Genomic DNA, 26,136 nt, shown 5'->3' with positions numbered 1-26,136 from the left:
GGAATGACTTACCGGACTGGGTAGTGGAGTGGGTGATAGGTAATAGCAGTGCTCAGTTAGGATACAGTTGTTTGCAAGTAGGGAATTAGTTGTTTTGCCTCTTTCTGGTTATGTGTTAGATCATTTCATATGTTGTTGCAGAAGCCTGCGGTCATGTATTTATTGCTTGCCAGCTGTTTGTACTTTATCCAATAACATGTGATCTTGAGATGGGGTATAATAGTCAAATTGGAGTAGCCAGCTGTTTACAGGCATAATATAGTTACAAATACTAGTCATGGCGGTTTTGGTTGAACAATGCATACATGTTTAATAACGTTAACTACTTTGTCTATTGTTCAGGAATTCTACAACCATCACTTCCGCAAAAAAGGATTGGCGTGCACACATGGGCAATTTGTCAATATTGTAGTAAAACATTTACACTATCTAATGAGCTACAAAGAACTCATACAGGAGAGAAACAATATTGTAGTAAAGCATTTACATAATTGTATGGATGGTATAACCAAGACGTTAATGAAGTATAAACAGGTACCATCTAATGTGAACTTCCAAGTCTAAGCACGTAATTTGCACTTGAAATCTTGAGGGATCACAGTGTAATAGATGGAATAGAATGAGTGACTGGACACATCTTCCATACTTGCAGTTACACTGTCAATTATCATCCAAGGAATTAATAAGTGATGCAATTGTTTCAAAAATGGAAGTGGATGTGACAGCTATCCTGCAGCTGGCCTCACAGAGAATAGTAAACCTGCGCACTCATTTTGCAATAAGAATTATTCATTCATCACATGAGCCACATAGTATAGTGCTGTGTTTATTATTTGATCACTTGATGTTTGTCTTGGTATTGGAAGTGTGTAATTTTCAGAAAGGTGTCCAATCTTCACTATATTCAAGTTTGTGCTTCAATGAAATGCAAGTGATAAATATCATATCAAGGTGACATTCTATTGTAGGAGTTGGTGTTTATTTTATAAATCTTTTTCTGATTAATAAATAAACCTCGTCACTGGCTGAAACTATGTACTAAAATGGTCTCTTCCTGGCAGTGTTGTTGGAGGTACCACATCATGTCAGGTAATGAAGACAGGTGGATCATCTAGGAACTGAAGAGTTATTAATCATTAACAGCTTTATCATCAGCCAGTCATTCTCATTTTTGATTGTTTTCAAATCAGAGAGCCACGTCAAAATCAAATTGGCTGTAGCCTATTATATTGCAAACTTGCTACAATCATTGTTGATACCAAGGGAGTGTCACTTATCTGTTACTACAAGGTATGAAGTGATCTAAACAATGTTGTTATTCAACACACTGCAAATGAGTGAAGGACCACATCTGGCTAGTGGCTACTGATCTTATTGTAATTATGTTGGTCGTTAACAATCACTCAGAACTTTATACTAACATCACATACCACGAGAGTATGCAAGAAAGAATTACCAAGATTTGCCTCCCTAGTTTAACAGTAATCCTTTGCAGTCAATCAATTGTATTGAACCAGTGCCTGCTGTATACGCGAGGAAGTCTTCCATTTTAAAATTACTTACTGCAGCCTGTACGATCAATCAAGAGTTGCATATATATGAAGAGTACACTGAGCAAGTGGCATCTATCTGTGCTCAGGAGCTTGTCAAGTCTGGAGGACTAGCTCCTGTTATACTTTAGATTATGACTGATAAATGTGTGGACACTGCAAATGCTGCTTAAATTATCGTAAAGGAAATTTTGCATAAATTTTCACAAATCTGTTTCTTCCTACGATATATCTGTTGATCATGAGTAGTATTGTCTCTTTGTATTGTGTGTATACAAGTGTGTGTTTGTTTGTTTCAGACACCGATACAAGCAAAACAAATCTTGGAGCAACTAGAGGCATTTGGAGCTTCAGGTAAAGTCCATGTAATACTGCTGGATAGTCTGTGATTTATGTTTTGTGTTTATTCACCAAATTTTAATCTAAATTACCAAGAGTTTCATAATAATTATGAAGAATAAAGAATGGAATTTAGTGGCTAAAAAATGCATATATAATAATTATTTTATTGAATACAGCTTGAAATTCATGCAGGTGTGCGACCTTTGTTTCAAAGTTATATGGTTTCTAATGTGGTGACCTTTCTCAGGAGCTATTTATACACTTCCAGTATAACTAGTGTTAATGTGTCATGAATAATCGTTAGACTATAAACAGTTTAGTTACTGGTTGTTGTAGTTGTGATGCACATTATAACTGGTTATTACAGAAATTATTCTGATTATATTGGTGTTCTTAAGTGTCCGTGTTAACAGTGAACTAACACCTACATAATCCAGACACTCAGTTAAGGTCCTAAAGTATCCCTTAGTACATAAACTGACCAGGACACCTTGATAATCAGGACACTACTGGGTGGTCCCAAGGTGTCCATATTGTACTGGTTTCGCTGTATTACAGTGTCTAAAATGTTTTTAACTATTGGTGTAATACACTGTACATCTCACTATTGATAACATCGCACTTTCAATAGTAGCCACACTCGAGTGGTGCAACGATTGATTTTGAAATAAGGGCTTCAACATCATTTTCGAGCATAGAGCAGTGGTCAAATTCGAATAGCCGCCGCATTGACTTAGCACTCGAGTAATAAATGCTGCAGCGTTTATCCATGGTAACTTTATTGCTATGGTGGCACAAAATCAGTTATTTCTCTAACATGAAGTTATTATGTAAGCTAACTACAATGTAGCATATTGCATCATTGCTGACCATCTGTTGACGATGACATGTTGTACTAGTCTGTGCTGACTACCAAAAGACAATTGGGTCCTGAGCCTGTAGGAAAAGTAGCAGTGATTTTTGGTTTGAGTTATCCCATCTGTGGCCTTCGTTTGTATTTGCATTACCATACACAGGTTGGGGTGGGAAACTTATCTTCCCACACAAACCTTTAAACAATTAAATCACTCTCAGTGCTATAATTATACACTGAAAAGTTAACTAGAATAGGGACCATAGTACATTGATAAAAAGTACTGAAACAAGCTGGAGTAGTGCATGATATTAAATCACAGTAAAACAATAAGAGTGTTATATCCCTACTGTGCTCAAGATACCATAATGGAAATGCACAGTAGGGATATAACACTTCTTATTGTTTTACTGTGATTTAATATCGTGCACTACTCCAGCTTGTTTCAGTACTTTTTATCAATGTGCTTATGGTCCCTACTCTAGTGACAATTCCAAATTTTTCTGTGTACTTGTTTGTTAACTTTTTTTGAAAATATTATTATTATGACTGGTGAACCCACGCACACTGCATCTGAAATGGTGCTGCGTGCCCCAGCTATATCAATCATCATCTGAAAAGTGAAGTATCCATTACGCTTCGTTGTCAGCTATGTTCAATTACACAGCATTTCGAATCAAGAACTGTTCAAACAATCCACATATACCGAAAGAAAGAAATGGTGCCACACACCCCAGTTATATCAATTATCGTCTGAAAAGTGAAGCACCCTTTATGCTTTGTTGTCGGCTATGTTCAACCCATTACACAGCAGTCCGAATCAAGAACTGTTCGAATAGCACCTCTGCAATCAAAACAACCACTATTAAAAATACAGACGATTTCCATTACGAAGGGAAGTCATCATGTGCTATCACCAAATCAACACTTCACTGTCAGCAAAGATGAATGGGACACAAAGGAGGACACTGGTAAGTCCATGAAGAATGTATTGTACATACTGCGGTATGCCAAAAGGCACCTCTCGAGCTGAAGCGATGTCGAACAGTGAAAAAATCAAGCCCGTAGCCTTAGCCGTTATTGAGTTACGCTTGTCTGAAGGCATCAGTCAGTCAGTTACTCAGTCAGTCAGTCAGTAGAAAATTCCGTAAATAAATTATGTTTAAAATTCTGTAGCAACTTGTTGAAAGCGTTTCGGGTCGATCTGAAAGCTTGTTTGGGCTTAGTTTTACCTAACCAATACTGCCTCATCGTCATCAGGAAAATTGAGGCTATTTTTGGGTGATGTTATGTCATGGGCCACACCTACTCCTTTGTGGTCCCTACTATACAGTACTATCGTAGCGTATGATATGGCCTTGCACGTGTTATACAGAGTGCAAATTTTCAAGACGTTATTTTTGTGGATTTTGTGGTTGCTTGGCTGTCCACAAAATTTTCATTGTTGTATGTATTAGGGAAAATGAGCAGTCCTCAAAAATAAACTCAAAAATATAACAGTAGAAATCCTGAAATTTGTTAATATGTGAAAATTGCATAGCTCAGAGATTTGTACATATATGGTAGTACATCTCTATGTGTCATTACAGATATGAGGTCTGTGTTCATTGGATTGACTCAGTTGATGAGAGGAAAGGACAAGGTAAGATAATGAGTACTTTATGTGAAGTGCACTGTACTTCACAGAAAGCTACTGTGTGTCTGTCTGTCTGTGTGTAGTGTGTGTGTGTGTGTGTGTGTGTGTGTGTGTCAGTTTACAGTTTCATTTATCATGCTATATTTTTATATACCACAAACACAACTTCACACATTCAATAGTTTTAAGTTAACACATGAACAGTCAACCACTATAACAAGTACACATGTTTTCTACACTAGTTCTACCATTTTCTAGTAAACAACATGTGGCTGATGTGGCATGTAGCCATGTGTTAAGTGTGTAAACAGATTCCTTGCAACAGGTTGTGTGTAATGTAAAACAAATTTATAAATAGCTAGATAAGTGGTATGGTACAAGAGCCGAACCTGCAGTACCATCCTGTGGTATGCCATGTCTGCTGGCGTGGTACAGCAGAAGCCATTTGATGTGTGAAAAGTGTAAAAAAAACTAATCCCTTGACTGTATTCATAATGTTAAGTTATAATTCAATTCCTGGTTAAAATATTTTGAATGGTTGCTACGGAAAAAAAAGTAGGAATAGAGTGAACTAATAAGACCACTGGATAATAAGTTTAGCAGAAAATTCTACAAACACTTCATTCATGATAGTTAAATCATACCCATTAGAACTGATGATAATGAGATACCTGAAAGGTATTTCTGAAATACTTCAATTTGCACAATTTGTGAAAATTGTTTCATGTGTGAAGATTTTATGTATACATGCAAAGTGCATTCCTTGTCTTGACTATCAAAGCAACACTGCCCTTCAACTATGCTATGTCTACATGTTACAGAAAATAGTCCAATTAGCACCTCTGTAATCAATCCACTCACTAGAGTTTCCTGGTATTAATGTGACCAAGAAATCGTGAATAAAACTTGATACACAAGAAGCCATTGATGTAGTACCCACGCCTATGGACAAAGGAAGATAAAGGTAGGTCCATTAGCTGCTGTGGTAGGCAAAAAGGCATGTCTGAGGCTTAAGTGACATTAACAATCAAGCTTATAGCATTAATGGTTGAGTTATTCTGCTGAAGACATCATTTGCCAAAAGTACAATCATCTGCTTAAACAATGTTTGTTGCATGAAATTTAAAAAAGAGTTTAAAAACCAATTCCTATCCAAACTATACTTATATTAATAATTATGTCACTATAAATAGCACACACCCAGAGGATGAGGTGAGGTCCCTCAGCTTTCTATCTCACCTTTACTCATGTGATCTCCCTCTCACCCTGTCGACATGCAGTACACATGATGATAGTCACATTTTGAGGGTATATTTCACTGCCAGTAGATGATGAGAGACATCTTTTATGACAATGTATAACACAAGTACAGGGGTCTATATTCAGGGGTACCATGTCCCACCTTGTAGGGTGGTCAGTACATGAGCTATGGCAAGACTTACACTAATACTAAAGAAATCATGCAGAAAAGTTCACTTTAGGTAATCCAATAGACCCAGTCAAGGGAGGCTCTAGAATTAAAAATCCTGTGTGAGCAGGAGACAGCAATGTGAGCAGCCTGCTTAAACAGGGGTCTTATAGTTTTCTTCATCAACATTAGCTCCTTGGGACTTTTCCATTCTTTTTAGTTACTTGGTGTTTAGTTCAAGACCTAATTATTCACAGCTAGTATACTTGGATTTATAAAATACAAATTTAAGTAGCAGGCTGATAATCTACTCCTTGACCCTACAGGTTAAAGTGTTGTGGCTGAAGTATTCTAACCTTTCAGCACTTTACACTGCAGCAAAGATTAATTTAATTCTCAAAATTTTAAAGTGCACTGAATTTTGTACATATTGTACTCTTAACACACCTTATGTAACTAATATCTTTGAGTAGGCTGGTGTCCTACAGACCTTCAGCACTTGTGCTGTAAAGCTTTAATAAAAAAATTAATTAAGGTGATCATAGAGGCTATTGATAAATGAACTTTTTGAAGTAAAGAAAGTCACAAGCCAATATACCAATTAGTAAAAAAATGTATGAAAGATTGTAAAGCAAGTAGCTATATTATTTTTCACAGCTTCAAAGGTAAAATCTGTTCTCTGTATTAAATGGTCATGTTGCATGAGGTATGAAGTATCAAGAATTAGTAGTAGGATTATCTCTGGTATTATCAAGAGTAAATTATAAAAGAGAAAATGGTATGGGTAAGTCTTTCTGGATATTTCACACTTATAATATATAAGTGCTGATTGAGTTAGTCAACACTTTAGGAGGTAGTGACTTTGAGTAGCCCCTTGAAAGTTACTGTATGCAAGCCAAAGTATACTAACAACCTTCCTGTAAATTCAAGGTAAGCCTATGGACTTGTGGCTGTCATTTTTGATGGCCCATATACTGGAGTTAGATACTATCTTATTATTTACTCTTGATATATTGAGGACTAAAACTGTGTGTTGTTAATTGCCATGAAATTGTAAGTCTTCGTAGGTATCCAATCCAACCATAATGACAAAATTCACATAGAAATATCTCTGAAACTGGGATTTTTTTGGAGTATGTAACTTAAGATCATAAACCAAGGAGGACAATTGTTGGGGCTCGTAGTTCATGTGAAATTTATCTTAAATGGTTAAGATGTCCATGAAAACTGACTCTTATAATATTTGTACAGCACATTTTAGTGGTCTGTGGTTATTGCTCTTTGCTACAAGTATTAACCATGTTGTCATCATATAATCTTAGTGAGGATGATCAGTTGGTGCACAAACACTCACTCGACTCACAGGATTCACTAGTCAGCCAATCTGTTTGTGATTTTGTTTTCTTCCCTTTGCACATGGTGAAATCACCAGCAAAAATTATCAAGCAAGTATTCCTTTCTTGTCTTTGGTATTAGTCTCTTTTGGTTAATCTTTGGATGACTAGGACTGTAACAAACTTTCTGCTGGACTCAAGTCCCATGAATTCACCAGTGCTACTTGCCAACTACAACATAAGCAATCTCTATTGTATGAAAATTACAAAGGTGAAGGTGATTGGTTGAGTCAAAGCTATGTGACATATGAGTGTATCAGTCTTAAATGTAGGGCAGAAAGGTAGCAGATTGCCTTTGCCCTTCATCCTAAATGACACATGAAATCCCAAGATGGAGGTGTTGCAATAGTTAGTTACAGAATGGAATGTAAATCCTTGCATTCTTGGCATAAGCTTGAAAACTAATGATTCTAACGAGGTAATACTGCACCTATAAATTGAATCTAGAAAATGTGAGGGACCCCTTCACAGTAGGCTGAAGGACAAAGCTGCAATGCCATCCATGTTGTATGTTTTGCAGCATAAATGTTGATGGTAGCTCTCTCTTTATCATCGAGCTTGAATATCCACCACACTTCTTTCCTTTACCACTGATCTATCTGGCTGATTGTGAATAGCACTCAAGATCAGTTGCTTTGAGCTCAGTCTCTGATAACACAACCAGCAGCACGCTTTATTATTGGTTTGGCTGGCTAAAAATGATGTGTTATATATATCCCCCTCATTGTCATTCAAGCTTGAACACACAAGACAACTTTTTCGTCTTGACCTGAGCTGCTAGAGCCGTGAAGAGATTCAGCCAGTACATGATCAGTAAAAATATAATAAAAATTCTGTTTTAGTATGCAACCGTGCATACCACAAAAGGATGGCCATCATCATACAGATCATAATATAAGATGAACAGCAGCTGATGAATAGCTGTAGTCGTACTATACAGTCACTCTTGTGAAGGTGGTTATCAGAAGGGTGTGGTCGTCTACATACCCAACCACTAGTCTATGTTTCACAACATGAGTATGACAATCACATGCCCCTAAAATGGTTGGCTCACTAGTAGCGTTTTGCTTTCTATTCAGCTTTCTTCTGCCAAGTAAAACCATGGACAACACATGGAGGTATCAACACATGCTTCAATGATTAAAGACGTGATGTGAAAATTATGATGATTCCTGTTTTAGATGGTAAAGTCTCCTTACTGCATAATGCTACCCATCAGGCTAAACTGACATTTAACAGTGAAATATCAAGTACCATTGTTGTCTGAAGGCATCGGTTAGTCAGCAATTAAAATTTAACTTATTGGAAACGTTTTGAATCGCATAAAAGGAGCTTTTCATGGTTTGCCACACAAACATTCACACTTCATTCTCTTGATAAAATGCTATGGAACACATGCATCACTGAATTACATCAATAACTGTATAGTAAGGACCACAAAGGAGTATACGTGGCCCACGAAATAACATCACCCAAAAACCAGCCGCTATTTTCCCAGACGATGATGAGGCAGTATTGGTAGGTAAAACTAAGCCCAAACAAGCTTTCAGATCGACCCGAAACGCTTTCAACAAGTTGCCACAGAATTTTAATTTTTTTTTATTTAATGGAATTTTCTACTGACTGAGACTGAGTAACTTTCAGACAAGCATAACTTGATAATGGCTAAGGCTACGGGCTTGATTTTTTCACTGTTTGACATTGCTTTGGCCCGAGAGGTACTTTTTGGCATACCACAGTATGTACAATACATTCTTCATGGACTTATCAGTGTCCTCCTTTGAGTCCCATTCATCTTTGCTGACAGTGAAAAGTGTCGATTTGGTGGTAGCATGTGATGGCTTCCCTTTGAAATGAAATCATCCGTATTTTTCATATTGGCTATTTTGATTGCAGAGGTGCTTTTCAACATAGCCGACAACGAAGCGTAATGGATACTTCACTTTTCAGACAATAATATGAAGGAAAAGACATGTAAATTAACGTAATACAGATCTATTGAGATGTGTAAACAAACAAAATAACTAGCTATTAAACTAAACTACAAGCTAACTTATGTAACTACGCTAAAATTATAATTATAAAACTGACTAGACATTGAGAGCAGGGAAATCAGTGTCTCCACACTACAAAGCCCAGTATCTTAAAATCATTCTGGCGTTGTTGGACCAAAATGACACTGACAGTTCTTAGACAATAATTGATATAACTGGGGCGCACAGCACCATTTCTTTCTTTCGGTTATGCGTGGATTGCAGAGGTGCTTTTCGAACAGTTTTTGATTCGTAATGCTGTGTAATTGGTTGAACATAGCTGACAATGAAGTGTAATGGATGCTTCACTCTCAGACAATAATTGATATAGCTGGGGCGTGTAGCACCATTTCAGATGCAGTATGTGTGAGTTCACCATTTCAACTAGAATAGAGACTATAGCACATCGATAAAAAGTAATGGAGTAGCACATGATGCTAAATATAACACAGTAAAACAATAAGAAGTGTTAGCTATATCCCTACTGTGCATTTTCTTGAGCACAGTAGGGATATGTGTCATGCTGAACCCTTTACAAGCTTGAGAAGTCTTGCAGTGCTATTGTGCTCTTAGTATTAGTGTATACAACTACACAAGTACCACGAGTGTATAAGAGTATCAAACGGTGTATTACCTTGTGATTAATCATTGCATAGAGTAACAGTGATTGTTTGCTGATGTTGCCATTAATGGCTGCTGTATTTAGCCACTAAACCAAGTGAAAACAAAGAAAAAGATCATATTAAAGTGAAATAGCTAATGTTAGAAATCTTGTGGATCCTGAAAGCATAGCTACATGCTTGTTTGTGTGACAAGAGTGAGCTGGAGTTATCTTGGGTCCTTAATACACTTTCCTGGTACAACAACTGTTAAATACTTGTTGGAATAACACAACAAGCTGGTAAACAAAGACATGTACCACTCATGCAACTGAAATATCCATGTTTCTCTACACAATCATTAATCATGGGGTAGTATGCCATTCAATGCTCTTGCAATTGGTTACTATTATAACTTACTTGTACTTATAGCTAGCAGGATATTTCTGAGTAGATAATTTGCACATCATTGCTATTGAGTAGTTAACTAGGTAAATGACTGATTTTTAACAAGAGAAATGATTGAATTGTGAAAAGCTATTCTCAGAAATAACCTACTGTTACAGTATAGACTCACCAGTAGTTGAAGTGTTCTTATAGAGTTGATATCATCTTCTTGTTCTCTAACTTTCTCTCTCTACATGTATGAGGGATACAGTTCAGTGTGTGCATCCTAATAATATTGGCAAGAACTGTTGTGCATTGCAAAATTATTGTAATAATATAAAGAACAAGTGAATAACTGTTCTATTATGTGATGTGGTTGCTTGGAGACTTTGACATAGTAACCACAACCTGGTGTGTAAAATGTCTAAAAGAAACAATAGATATCAATTATTGTATAGTCGAGTTTCTGTAGAGAGTACTCACGATAACAGCTGGACATAATTGGCTGCAGGTGCTTCTCACCGATTTTTCATTTTCTGCGCTGTCGTGTCATCTAGAGAACAGAACAAATCGCTCTAAACAACTTCCAACAAATAGCTGATGCCTGGTAAAGTTGGGTGTTAGCAGCAGCCACCACAATGCCACGTTTTGTGTAGTGTTTGGTTGTAGTGTGGGTTGGTCAAAGTATATTACAGGTGACTGCCTAACAAATACCATACAAGTTTCTCATGTCTCTGTACAAGTTAACATCACTAGGGGTACTTTGAAATTGCTACCAATCTATGTATTAAAGAATTCTAGTAATCCCATGTAGTGAAATATTGTATGACTGAAGCTAAGGTGAGTGACGGACATATCATTTTTGAGTGTTTAGGAACAAAAATTAATGAAGTTTTGAGAAGTAATTTGGCTGCTCATTACAAAGAGACTATTTCAAGATTCCTGATTATATATGCTGCCCATTTCCTTGGCAGCCATTCTTAGAGCCTTTCCACCCACGTTAGTGTAACTCGCCAATTATCAAAAAGTACCAATTATTGGCACTTGTAAAGTATACAGACTACATAGTGTATTATGGAGTATATCAGTAACATTGTAGGGTGTTTTACCCTCTAAAATATTTGTTCCTAAAGTGCTCTACGAGCTATGCTGACTAGCCATGAAATTGTGTAAAAAATAATTTTGTAGCTGAACATCTCAGCAGGCCTCATCATCTTCATAAAACTTCTGTGAAACAGAGTTATCCAAAGGACTGTATATCCCACAAAACTTTCACTCACAAAGAACCAACAAGGCACCAGAGAGGTAATTACTCACACAATCTACCAATAATTGAAGTACAGGTGCTGATAGTAGCTGATAATTACGATAGGTTTTGTGATTTTACTTATCACATGATGTTCACTCACACAAGATAATTAAAGTTTGGTGTGCTAAGAGATTACTAAAGACTAATAGTTCAAACCAGAAGTTCATAAGTCACTGCAGTGAACTATTACAATCCCTTGACAAAATGATGCCAATAACTGTCAACTTACATTAGCAGTGTATTAGCAGTTAAAAGCTCCCAACTCCTCACTCTAAGCCACTTGTTGGGTGGATGGCAGACATTATGGTTTGGATGCAGTTCATCACTGTATGCTTCCCTTAAAGGGAGAACAATGCATAGATGTACATGTGGTACACACACTACATGTAGGAACTGAAGCTTGGAGGACACCCCTGAGGGTACACGCAATCTATACACTTACGTACTAGAGATGCAACGATACAGTGTATAGACGTATTGATATATTACCTCTGGTGTATCACGTTACAGCGATATATTGTGTGATACAAAGTGGAGTCTAAGCAATGGTCTATGTTGTTTTTTAATGTTTTTGTTTGTTTGTTTTTTTTAAGAAAAATAAGTGAGCTAATTTTTCTTTGAGAAGCATTACATACTCAGTTTAACCACAATGTACAATAATTTGATTGTCAGCCATGTTAACAAGCCACGATATGTCGATATATTGATACAGCGATATTGTCTTAAAATGATATGATACACGATGTATTGATAATTGTTACATCTCTAATATGTACTTACAGAATTTACTGCTAGCTTAGCCAGTTGTCCAGCAACAGCATGGAGCACAAAATTGCACAACCAGGATCAAAGGTGAAATTTCCAACTTACAAGGTGAAATTGGTAAAACAAAGTTCAGATATATATATCAGTTAGCTGCTATATAGCTATCCACTGTACCATTCATTGGATGGTTCAGCTTGTAGTTACCTTGAGCAGCATCACGAGTCATGAAAGTGAATATCTCTGCTTGAACCAACCATCGTGTGTTGTATGGCTGTGGCTGGAAACTTGTTTAGTAGCCTGAGGTTAGGCTAAGGACCGACAACTAGTTGTGACTCAATCTGCAGGTTGTTCGGATTGGCCATGCAACTCGTGGGGGTTAATAGATGTTCAAGCCATGAAGGAGGAAGGGGTAGATGTGATCCTATCAAAGCCTTTATCAATATCTATTTCTTAGCTTAACTAAAGCTCACTTGCATCAGAATCATCATATTTACATACAAAAATATACTCTGACATTTTCACTCCCTGAATTTCACTGTGCATGATCCAGGCAGCCATTGTATGTGAAATTCTCAAATCCTTACCTATGGTGTGGCGTGGTAAAGAAGATCTGTTTTGAAATTTTTTCAAACTCTAATCAAGCAGCGTTTTTTTTTTAAATTTAGCCTTCCGGAAATATCCCGCTATACGGCAGTTCTTCCAATACAACTAGCATTACCAAAGCAAAGGAAGCTTATCTTTTCAGCTACTAGGCTGAGCTAGTGGCACCTTCAAAATTATTTCATTGTGCAATAGAGCAATGTATAACAGCAGTTACTTTCATGGAGTGTAAATCGTGCGCTGCTGCAAAATCTAAAGCAGTTTAGCAATGTATAACAGCAGTTACTTTCATGGAGTGTAAATCGTGCGCTGCTGCAAAATCTAAAGCAGTTTAGCAATGTATAACAGCAGTTACTTTCATGGAGTGTGAATCGTGCGCTGCTGCAAAATCTAAAGCAGTTTAGCAATGTATAACAGCAGTTACTTTCATGGAGTGTGAATCGTGTGCTGCTGCAAAATCTAAAGCAGTTTAGCAATGTATAATTGTATATAACAGCAGTTACTTTCATGGAGTGTGAATCGTGCGCTGCTGCAAAATCTAAAGCAGTTTAGCAATGTATAACAGCAGTTATATTTCATGGAGTGTAAATCGTGCGCTGCTGCAAAATCTAAAGCAGTTTAGCAATGTATAACAGCAGTTACTTTCATGGAGTGTGAATCGTTCGCTGCTGCAAAATCTAAAGCAGTTTAGCAATGTATAACAGCAGTTACTTTCATGGAGTGTGAATCGTGCGCTGCTGCAAAATCTAACTTCTTACTGCAGTGTTACAATGCTACTGGATCAAGATAATGTATTCATTGGCTCTCGGTTATAACTGAAACTTCTTGTGGTTGATACGTGTGCACTATTGATATCGTGAATATCTTTCAGAACTTCGGATGGGTTGATAAGGCTTCTAGCTTTGCTGTGGTTTCAGCAGTAACTTAATTGTGGGAAGCCGTTAAAGTTTCGGGGCCACCTGTTACTTGGTTGGGCATGAAAATTCACGCTTTAACATGTTTTTGCTTGTTTAACTTCTAAGTTTTCAGTATACAAACTATCCCAGACACTTGAAATAGTTTGTGATATGTTTTTAGTTGCCGTTAACTAGTTAGGCTTCTCTGTGGACTGTCAAATTAGGCTGTGGATTAACATGTGTATGAATATCAACAGACTGGTAGCCCGCGAAAATTCCAACTTCGTATTGACAGCACGGAGAGGATATATACTTTTAGTAACACTAGTTGTAGCTTCTGTACTGTTGATAGTTAGTGTGTCTGGGTGGTATCCAAACATTGTAGATTAACTGGTTATCATATGCCACACCTGAACTGATCTATTAGTCGTTGGGATTGGATTATAGTCAACTGATCTCTCAATGTTTGTTCATTACACTGTTACTAGCTAGCTACAATGAAGGTCAATGCATGTGGCTAATGGGAGTAATATTTTTGGGCTTGTATGAAGTTTGTGACAAGGATGCACAAAGAATAAGCCCTCTTAATTTAACTCAACGAACATCTCCCTATGCATGAAGGGCCCACACTACCAAACAACACTGTGTGAATTTCTTAACTTTAATTCTAATTTTAGCAGTTGGAGGGGAACACAGAAGACAGAACCTGTATGAGGTGTTTACCAAGCCAAGGATCATAAGAAATGTCATATTATATTAGTCAAATATATATATTTACGAGACCAGATGAGGATCATCAAAGGATTGTGGTAGTAGCCTTTGATGTAGTGGATAATTTTATTTTTATTACTTCACACAGTTAACTGGGACTTTACCAACTGGTTACAGGGAAAATATTAGTGAGGCCAATCTATTAATTTTCCCTACTCAATACTACAAGTATGGTGGTGAGTACTGCAGAGAAATTTCCCTCCATGGAGTGGTTTAGTTTCTGAGATTGTTTTGGTAGGAATGAGATAAATGACTTTGTGGTTCACTTGGAATATGATCAGGTATTAAGTGTACTGTTTTACCTTGCTACCCCACTACTAGTGAGATGGTACTTGTTGTTTAGTAGGGAAGAAACATGACATTAAAACTGTTGAAATGGTGTTACAACAAACCTTGTGATGCTTAAGGTGTTACTATTCAGTGGACTGGACTATTAGATTGAAACATTGGACTGGACTACTGGACTGATATACTTTTACTTTTTGCACGTTCTATGGTTGGATTTACAGAGTATTGCTAGTAAGCACCCTTAGGGCACCTGCAGCCCGCTTCTAAATGCTGAAGACGAACAGTGGAATATGCGAAAACTGTCTCTTAATAATTTTACTACTGTTCATTATGCCACTATACAACACTTATTCCTTACCCTGGTGTGTAGTAATGCTGTAGGCAGTGCAGGGAATGTGACAGCATTAGTTAACCAGTGATCAACTTGCCAGTAGACAATATCCTTCGAGATATCCTAAGAGCAAGCTTGAGGAACAAGCTAGTCTCGCATCGCCAGACCTCTAGTTCAGTGCAAGGGCAGAGATTTTTCAGCACGGGCACTTGTAATCTTTAACTGATAAGCCCCTGCACTGATACAGAAGTCTGCAGCAAGACTAGTGAGACTAGCTTGCACCTCAAACTTGCTCCAAGAAGAATATTGTCTATTGGCAAGTTGATCGCTGCTTAACTATTGCTGTCACATTCCCTGCACTGCCTGCAGCATTACTACACTGCCTGCAGCATTACTACACACCAGTGCTGTATAGTGGCATAATGAACAGTAGTGAAATACAATTTTCGCATATCCCACCCGCTCGTCTTCAGCGTTTAGAAGTGGGCTGCAGGTGCCCTAAGGGTACTTACTAGCAAGACTCCATAAATCCAACCATAGAATGTGCAAAAACCAGAAAATACGTCAGTCCAGTCCGGAGTGTTCCATCCAGTCCAGTAGTCCAGTCCACTGAATAGTAACGCTCGTGGTGCTTATGTGCTCCCATGAACTAAAATATGTAGGACCATCCATTTGGTACAGAAGATTGCAAGACAGTTGTCAGTTACTATTCCTTGGTTACTATCTCACTCCCTTCTCACTTAATCCTAGAAGTACCATAGCAACCAAGGCACCCCTATTTATACACCCAATTGTAACCAGCTGAGCAAAAACAGGCCGTTTTTGCACATTCCTCAAATTCCATTTTATTGTTCTCTGTTATCTATAGTAACAAAGGAGTGGACAGCCAAAGTTTCAGCCTTTTGTGATGAGTAGTCTTGGAGTTATAGCACTAGACAGTTGGAACACGAATAAACTCAATTTGTACAGCAACAATACAGCAAATAAATTATAGGCACTTACTTAATCGACCATAACTCACGACTGAAACAAGCTACGAAGATGGGATGTGGCTCAGTCTGTTCACCATGAACTGGCACATAAATAAAGGAATGGTGTTATCCCTGTACGTCTCTATGTGGACAAAGAAAGAAGAAGGTCATTTCAACAATTAAATGACGATAAACTTTATTTCTACCGCATTGTAAATAAGTGCCCATAACTCACGTACTGTATGCTGTATGTACATGAAACAAAGATTTTCATATTCCCAATGAACAGGAGAATCTGATGATGTATAGGTTTTATTGGTTTGAACTTTGTTTCGGTACATAACAAAGCAATTGAAACATGCGTAAAATTTTTTTGTAGCACATGTACCTGGTTTATTTCAACACATTTATTCTATTTTGCAAGAACGGCTGGTTTTCACTCAGCGGGTCACAATTAGCCAACCAAGGTTTCAGCTCTAGAAGCCAAGAACTTACAACAGAAAATTGATTTGTACAATGACAAAATGGAAAATAAACTACAGGTGCTTAATTAAATGGTCATAACTTACAAATGTAACACTTTGACACCTCAGATCAAAGGAATTCCAGAGGATACATTTGCCATGTATACCTCAACGCAGGAAGACATCTAAATGTACACTGGCATACATTGAAATGTATCCCGGGAAAGTGGTTGCACTTCTAAAAGAGCAGGCCACTTTCATCAAAGCAAGCATGGCCTTGATGTGGATGAGGTAGTGGTACCGCCCTTTGTTTGTTTTATACAAGCTCAGACCGAAGTTGATTGTGGGAATAAATCAATGCCAAGGCTGGATCTAGCAGTATGGCCAGTGCGGTTTTGACCGTACCAGTTTTGGACAGCTATTTTTAAAAAGTGCATTTGCTGTTAATAAAGCATGCACATGCGATTAACAAAATGTGCACATGCGATCTATGGCGAGCCTCGTAGAATTTGTCTTTATCAGTGGACTCGTGAACACTCATCACCAACCAACTAATTTTGCTTTTCCAAAGAGATGTTTTGGCCAAACCAAGGTAGTATATCAATCCTGCCAGCCGTCGTGGTTTCAACAGTGGCCAAAACCAGTGACAGTGTGTACTGCCATACCTGTGTCATAGGATTTAAGGAAAAGAAAATAAGAAGTCTTCATGGTGATGCTGCTTTTGTAAGTTGATATAAATTAATGCAGTCTGTGCTGTGCACATGATGTTAGATAGCTAGCTAGCTATTAAATTAGAATTGATGTTGTGATGAGTATTAAGTAAATGTTACCTGTATATAATAGGTTTCGAAGGGATTTTCAATTTGGAAAGATGCAACTGTTGTTTTGAAGAAGCATGCAAACAGTGCTTGCCATTGTGAGGCTGTAGAAGTTGTAATTACTCTCCCAGCTACTACTGGAGATGTTGGTGAACTGATTTCCACAAGCCATCAAAGAGAAAAGCAGCAGAATAGTACCATTCTAATGAAATCTTCTATTTGACTGTTTTCAAGTTATTCTTACAATAATCGCTAGTAATTCTAAACATAAGGTTTGATGCTGAAAGTGCTCCAGATGCCATTTGAGAGCACTAATTGTTCAAAATTTTCCTTGGGGGGGGGGGGGGATTCAACAACAGCTGCTTATAGTCTACTCAGATGGCCCGACCACCATTCAAGTGCTAGATCCGGCCCTGAATGCTCATGTGATGATTACCACAAATTGAAGTGTTACCACAAGGAGCACTCAAATGAAGGCGTTTCAGTATCCAACAATCGTAGCTACAGCGTTACTTACTGCCTAACCACAATTGAATCTTTCAGGCATAGGGAGATTTTTTGAGATTGGCAGCTATCCATGAAAATTATCCCCCTCAAAATTTGCAGCTCGAACAAAATGGCAAGACATGATCTTCTTCCTTGAAATTTTGGATGGTGGCAATCCACAAAAATTCCCCCTCCAAAATATTCTGCCATACAGTATGTACTACCGTATGTGTACCAATTTTCGAGGTACGTAATTTTTGCGGATTTCGTGTTTCCACAAAATCCTAAAAATGAACAATTATCAGGTTAGCTCTAACCCTCAGTGAAAGACATGTGATCCTCAAAAATAAAACTGCGAAATCCTGAAATTTGTTGATCTGTGAAAATTACATACCTTGAAAATTGTACGTATACAATAGTATCATTTTAAATATTGACATTTGAGACAACAATGGCCTCCGCTGTAGTGTGTGGACTAAAAGGATAATCAAACGTCTCCATCCCCAGATGCCTTCTTATTAATAATAAAGGTATGAAGTAACCTTTTCTGGCCATTTGTGCTCCAGATCCCTCACAAACCTTCTTTCAGCTATTCCAAACACAGTATTTGACTTTCCCAACTAAACCACAAATGCTACAGCTCATCAATACCACAATAAAAGGAGCTATAAACAACAGCTTTTACCAGGGACCAGTTGTGATGATTAAGCAGTCACACGTACACTAACTTGTCCACTAACTGATCAAGTCACATCATCAGTGTTTGTTCTACTTTAATATATTGGATGGTTTCTTTTCCTTGGCTCATGGTAACACCTCCAACAGGCTCTGCCTCTTGTGTCCATTCTCCAGTAACTGATAAAAGTAGTAAATTTCACAAGACTTTGGCATATTCTTTGTTTTAATAATTAGCAGCCATTTTTATTATGTCCACACCTTCATGATTCAGACACTAAGCGAGGTTGGTCACCTAGACAACCAGCCAACGTTAGCTGTCTGATAACAAATTAGTTGTTGTTACTGTTGTAATAAGTGTTAATCAGCTGATAATTAATTTGACGGGAAATGTGATCGTGCGTCAACAATGTAAACTTGCTGACAAAATGTCTACTAAACTGTATGTTTGATTAGCCTTATTTGGGAATTGACTTGTGCTAAATTTAAAAACTGTCGACTACAATATGTGTAAAATTCAGAAGTGTTTTTGTGGATCACGTGAGCTAGGATGGAACTCTTTTATGGTTTCAGGTTTCATCCTTTGTTTGCACACAACACTTCTATTTATCGCTTACCCGATGACGGCCGAATCGTCCATGTTTGGCCCTGAAATACAATCGTTTACACAGTCCAATATTGTGTTTTTATAAACCTACGACATTCTGCGAAAGTTATGCTGTAAACTTCGTGGGCCTGAAGTTGTAGGCTGTTTCCTGTCTCACTTATTTGGTACCTGTATCAAACGTGAAAAAGCATGCCCATCTAATGTTTGTACAACTAATATGATACCTTTGAAGTCTTCAGTATTCACTGGCAAGCTAATGGCTTCTGCATCAAAGATGCTGACTCAACATCAACACTCACGTGGTTCCACTAATAGTTAGTGCGTTATTGGAAACACTAGCACTACCACCTTAATAGTGTGGTAGAGTTGGTATTTGCTAGCAGTTGCAGTGGTTTATAATAATTCATTACGGACTCTTGCAGCTGACTCACCACAGTAGATGCAGCCCACAAGATTTTAGTAGCTGTTTCCTTTAACACAACAGCTAACTAGCCTCTTCTAGCCTCTTCTTACACATTAGAATTATTTCCCTTCAGGCACCTATACTTTAACACCTCTAATATTTTCATGCATTCAATTGTCAAGATGGTGCTGCAGTCCAGGTAAAACAATAAATTGTGTGTTGCAGTAACGATGGGATAGGCTTTGTTTGCTTTGTACTGTAGGTAGGTAGCCTTATCTTGTAAGCTTCTTTGTCTGGTAAAGTAAGGGGCTTCGTCCTATGCATGCAGTAGGCTTCTATGCAGCCTTTGTATAACCTTTAGAACTGTGTTTAAGAACTTTTGTAGCATAATGGTGTGTGTAACTGGTGTCCTGCACTGCTTCTGCTATGCATCCAAAAAATTCATTTTATGTTGTAGGTTTCCAGATCAAGAGCACTTCGTTCTGTGGTGCCTATACCACATGAAGGGTTGTCAGTTCTTTACAGAAGATATACACAAGTTGGAGGAGCACCACTTAATATGCCCATTTCATTGAGAACACTCACTCCAGTCAATGATTAACTAGTTTGATTCTATTCCAGATCGTAACTCCAATCTAAAACTTTAGTAGAATAATTGTATTATATATCTGACATAATCATTTAACAATCCAATGAAATAAGATCAATGTTCAAAACATCACAACAATAAATATATGCATATTCTGTGTGTGGTAGACAAGGTTGAAAACGTAGCACCAACCGAGTACCTCTCTTCTGGCGCTGTCGGCTAACTCCGTACTGTGCCACTTTATCATTGTTGAATCTGTTGTAAATAGATAGAAATGAATGATCGTACCAATACGCACTGATATGGTGATGCTAGAATGAGTTAGCACTTTTATCCAAGTCCTTATTTTGTGTGTGTCATAGGTGAACCACTATATCTGTTATGCCAACTCATACACACGCACATACACACACTAATGAGAAACACTGCTATTGCCAAACTAGCAGGCAGATCTTGGGTGGGAGGGACTAAAAACCTGCAAGAAGACTATGCCATGTCTCACAGATAGGTTGCAACACTGGAGATGGAGACATTACGGTTGGATTTGCTTCCCCCCCCCAGAACACACTACACATACACACCAGTGCCAGAAATAAGAATTTGTCATTGACTGGTCAAATGTCCTAGCAAGATTATATTTGGTAGGCCGTTTCCTGATTTGATTGGCCATCTTGTCTCCTGGGAACAGCAAGTGGTATGTAGTTGACGTGCTTCAGAGGACAGGATCACAGGATACTATTGGACACCATGAACAATCCTTCACAGGTCACCAGCACATGGAACACCTAGAAACATTTCTGACTCCACAACATACATTTTAGGAACCCATTTTCATATGGGCTCCTATTAAATGGTCGCATCATCGCTGGGGGACGTTGAGCAGCTGTGAGGTACACTATCAACTTGATATGACATCCCCCGGTGACATCCGTTATAGCTTGATTAATTTTTAATTGTGTGAGTTTTTACCAACTGTGTCTTGCTGCTTGTCGGACGTTTGACCGAACAAGCCTCCAAATAGTCGGTCAAAACGTCATATTGCTCGAAAAATGGCCACTGATATTTCTGGCACTACATACACACACACACACAACACACACTACATACACACACACACACAACACACACTACATACACACACAACACACACACTACATACACATTACACACGCTACATGCACACACAACACACACACTACATACACATTACACACACTACACACACACACACACACACACTACATACACACACACACAACACACACTACATACACACACAACACACACACTACATACACATTACACACGCTACATGCACACACTACATACACACTAAAAACACACACACACTACACACACTACATACACACACACACACACACTACATACACATTACACACGCTACATGCACACACTACATACACACTAAAAACACACACACACAACACACACTACATACACACACACACACACACTACATACACATTACACACGCTACATGCACACTAAAAACACACACACACACACACAACACACACTACATACACACACACACACACACTACATACACATTACACACACTACATACACACTAAAAACACACACACACACACACACACACACTACACACACACACAACACACACACTACATACACACACACACAACACACACTACATACACACACAACACACACACTACATACACATTACACACACTACATACACACTAAAAACACACACACACACACACACACATACACACACAACACACACACTACATACACACACACACACACACTACATACACACACACACAACACACACTACATACACACACAACACACACACTACATACACATTACACACGCTACATGCACACACTACATACACACTAAAAACACACACACACTACACACACTACATACACACACAACACACACACTACATACACATTACACACACTACATACACACACAACACACACACTACATACACATTACACACGCTACATGCACACACTACATACACACTAAAAACACACACACACATACACTACACACACACTACATACACTACACACACTACACACTACACACACACACACACAAACACACTACACACACACACACACATACACTACACACACACTACATACACTACACACACTACACACTACACACACACACACACACGCTTAATACATGTAATGATTGTCTGTCAATTCACATTTTTATAGCAAAAGAAAATATCAGACTTAGAGGCTCAAAAATCATTTCTTACAACTTTGAAGCAAAGAAAGATTGAAGTAAGTAGATATGTGCTAAATGTACTAGAGACAATATGTTATAGAAATAGTCATGAGTGAAAATTTTAAAGCGTTTATTGCCTTACAGGATATTAAACTGCAAACACAACAAGTAGATTTGATTGCTCAGGACCTCAAGTCGATTGATGTGAGTTAAATGTACTCGAGTGTAAAGAGGAATCATTTCAGTTGGGAATCCCCTACTCAGATTTTTAAAAAAATTTCTATTTAAATGATTGCATGACTGAATATGCTTCCCATCTATGTTTGGGCTCGAGGCACAACACACAAGCACACACAACTTGCATACCTTAAACTACTAAATAGAATATATTATACTGTCATATGACCATGTTACAGGTTTTTGCAATTGAATTCGTCGCCTTTGCGATTGAATTCGTCCCGTTTGCAATTGAATTCGTCGGTATTGCAATTGAATTCGTCCCGTTTGCAATTGAATTCGTCGGTTTTGCAATTGAATTCGTCGGTTTTGCAGTTGAATTAGTCGGTTTTGCAATAGAATTCGTCGTGTTTGCATTACAATTCGTCATAAACAAAACGGCTCCAAGAAACCAACCCGTTCATTAAGAGATGAACTATTTATGCCTTGGAGAGTTACACTTGAGACACTAGAAGGTAATTGAAGCTGGTAGTACGTGAAGCTGATAGCTGTCTAACAAGTTAATTAACTTGCTCGCGAGTGACCACACCCATCGCGAATGGCGTAGTAGAGTTTGGAATGTTGCTGGATAGGCTGTAGAGGAAGAATTATTGCCTTATAAAGAATTGTTTACTACCGTTGTACTTGAACAAGTTCTTGTAGCAGCTGCTACATCATGTTTTCGTGTTTGCTCCAGCTGCCATTCTTGTTACGGACGAATTTAACTGCAAAAGCGACGAATTCAATTGCAAAAGCGACGAATTCAATTGCAAACGGGACGAATTCAATTGCAAAACCGACGAATTTGATTGCAAACGGGATGAATTCAATTGCAACAGCGACGAACTCAATTGCAAACGGGACGAATTCAATTGCAAAGTCGCCGAATTCAATTGCAAAAACCTGTAATTAAGTTTTCTGACTAGGCCGGTAAGGTCAATGATGGTTGCAGTGTTTGAATATATACTGTGTGTGAAAACAGTACAACACTATATACATACTGGACAAGAGCATTGTAATGTAGTTAATGCACATGTGTGTGTGTAGTGGGTGTAGCTGCCAAGGCTACACCCACAGTACAACTAGTTACTGTACTATATTGTGTACAGATGGTACACTAGAAACACGAGCCCTTGTGTTGCTATGCTTTACAACAGCAACTCTACACTCATTCTAGCGTAACAAGCTTGACGCAATGCTTGATTGTTCTGCCGGGTCTCCTCACTTGGAATAGTTCAACTCGTTCACATAACCAGCATCAGCATTCCTCAAGTTATCACAGCCAATTCTAGTTGCATGATGTATAGTGGGATATCATCCTGAGTTGACCTCACTGCTTGCCAAACTTCTGTATAGATAGGGACTTTCCACAAAGTGGATGTGTGCCCAAAAGATACATTTTCACAAATCCAGTCACAACTGTTGTATCTGCTACAGTATCATAATACGTGTAGTTTGTGTACGATATTGTACGTACTTTTCCACTAGTAGCACTTCTAGTGAATCACTTGTAGTAAACACAAACTGGTTTAGCTTGTTGTAATTTTCATACCTGCACAATTCATCATTCTGTCCTGTGTCCAAGAGGGAGCCAAGCTACTGTTTGATCGTTGAACTTTCCTATGTGTGCAAGGAAGCTGTTAATATCGACACAGACATACACGCACACGCGCACATACACACACACATAATATACTGTATTTAACCGATTAATAGCAGCAGCTCATGTAATAGCCACCCCCAGGTAGTAGCTGCTCCACAGCCTTAAATTATTTTCATAAGAGCCGCAGCTTGTATTTGAATAGATTGACTTATATGACACATTTGAAGCAGAAACTGGGCAAAGGAGCAGGAAATGGTTTTGAGAGATGAATGATAGTATTGAAAGGATCTATACAGCGTGTTATATACTCTCCTCTCCATATTATTAACTCTTGATGATACCTTTTGAGGTCTTTAGTATTCATACAGTACATTGTAGCTGTAGGCTTCTGCACAAAACTGCTAACTCCACTCTAGCATGGTTTCAGTAATAATCCATGTGATCAATGGATTACTGGAAGTACTAGGTGGTTTATTGTGGTAGAATTTGTTATCTCTTTTATTTATTGTAATCTTTTGCAGCCAATTTACCACCTTTAGGTACAAAACAGGAGTTATCTATTCACACATAAGCTTACTATCAATGAGAAGGTGTGCTGTTCTCTGGAGCTATCTACAGCCTACCTACTTTTTACACCTCCAGCTGTATTCTATTAATTTTATGCAGTAGCAGGATGAAGCAAACTTGTTCAAGGCAGTGTTAGTAATGAGAGAGATGGGATAGGAATTATTATAGCGTTTGTGTGTTGGATTTCTTTGTAGTATTATTTTTAGCTTTGTGCAAATGGAAGCTTCTTTGGTTGAAACAGTAAGGGCTTCAACCTATGGCCTTTGATGCAGGCTTCTATGTGACCTAATGATTCAGTGTAATAGTTTAGTGGTCTCTTTGTAACTGGTACTACTCCTGCTTCTTCACTGCATCATGTAATTTCTGTTGTATTGTAGGGTGTTGTAATGAAGAATCTTTTTACGTCTGGTGTTTGTACTGGAGAAATGGCTGTCAGTTTTATACTAACAATGTGGACCTGTTGAGGCAGCATCAGTTACGGTGTCCGTATCGATATCGCTGACCCCGCAATCCTCATATAGAGGCAATTTTGTAACATTGAGAGATCCAATCTAAAATATGATTTTCTATATTGTACAAATAATGTGCTGTAGTAACTTGATCACTTCAATTCAATGAAAATATAATACAATTGTTATTGACATATTTGCAGAAACAGATACAAGGCTTGGTAGACATTTATCAAGGCTTTACAGCACAAGTGCTGAAGGTCACATTAAACGATGTCTCTCTTCCAGGCCTGTTAGCCACATACGTTACAAGTGAGTTATCCTTGATCTTGTTTAGCTTATGTATCCACCTTTATTAATATCAATCAGTTTGTAGGGGGTATTTTATTAGATAAGGATGCTTGTCATTCACTTTCATTGCAGACATGTAGACTGGATCAAATAGCACCAGATTCCTGGCCTCACACTAAGGTGTTCAGCAACTAGTGTAACGTTATACTGGAGTTGCTATTGCATTGCTCTCCTTCCAGAAATAATAACTCTACACCCTCATCAAGGGACTTCCCCAGCCCTCATCATTACCCACCGGGTCTAAGAAGCTAATGCGTAGCTAAGTAACAGTTGAACATTTATCTTTTGCATCTGTGCAGTGTGTGCTTGCACATATGATATGCATGAATATGTGCAACACTTGTGTGTGTGTTGTGCTCATCATTGTTAACTTGTATACACTGTAGTAGCATGTGACCAGTAACACCTCAATCATTATAACGACACAAACTGGTTTAGCTTGCGATAGTTTTCATACGTGCTCAACTCATCTGAGATTTTTCTGCACTCAAGGAGGAGCCATGATTGTAGCACTGCCCTAAGTGT

The 26,136-nt window shown here is 38.1% G+C and overlaps 1 protein-coding gene and 1 long non-coding RNA gene across 10 annotated transcripts in view; one reads left to right on the top strand and one right to left on the bottom strand.

Moving 5' to 3' along the window:
• Positions 1-26,136, top strand: part of LOC136265955 (E3 ubiquitin-protein ligase COP1-like) — a 66,374-nt gene that overhangs the window by 4,040 nt on the left and 36,198 nt on the right. Inside the window, exons 6-9 of the mRNA XM_066060897.1 lie at positions 1,850-1,904; positions 4,335-4,387; positions 22,413-22,481; positions 22,570-22,629. Of these exons, the coding sequence (XP_065916969.1) occupies positions 1,850-1,904; positions 4,335-4,387; positions 22,413-22,481; positions 22,570-22,629 (237 nt within the window). The remainder of the gene's footprint in view (positions 1-1,849; positions 1,905-4,334; positions 4,388-22,412; positions 22,482-22,569; positions 22,630-26,136) is intronic.
• LOC136265957 (uncharacterized) overlaps positions 1-26,136 on the bottom strand; it is a 65,297-nt gene that overhangs the window by 36,198 nt on the left and 2,963 nt on the right. For 7 of the 9 annotated variants that reach the window (XR_010705833.1, XR_010705830.1, XR_010705834.1 and 4 more), the window contains exons 4-13: positions 24,194-26,128; positions 24,119-24,137; positions 23,867-24,072; positions 19,615-20,430; positions 19,408-19,559; positions 19,275-19,351; positions 19,194-19,224; positions 11,741-11,848; positions 10,686-10,755; positions 10,393-10,626 (exon numbers count right to left, since the gene is read on the bottom strand). This is a non-coding gene — a long non-coding RNA (uncharacterized lncRNA). The remainder of the gene's footprint in view (positions 1-10,392; positions 10,627-10,685; positions 10,756-11,740; positions 11,849-19,193; positions 19,225-19,274; positions 19,352-19,407; positions 19,560-19,614; positions 20,431-23,866; positions 24,073-24,118; positions 24,138-24,193; positions 26,129-26,136) is intronic. The other 2 variants (XR_010705836.1, XR_010705831.1) reach the window with 2 other exon arrangements.

The sequence above is a fragment of the Dysidea avara genome, chromosome 9 (genome assembly GCF_963678975.1).
Source record: "Dysidea avara chromosome 9, odDysAvar1.4, whole genome shotgun sequence".
Taxonomy (NCBI): domain Eukaryota; kingdom Metazoa; phylum Porifera; class Demospongiae; order Dictyoceratida; family Dysideidae; genus Dysidea; species Dysidea avara.
Note: the sequence above shows the minus strand (reverse complement) of the source record. Positions and strands in the feature narration are given on the sequence as shown.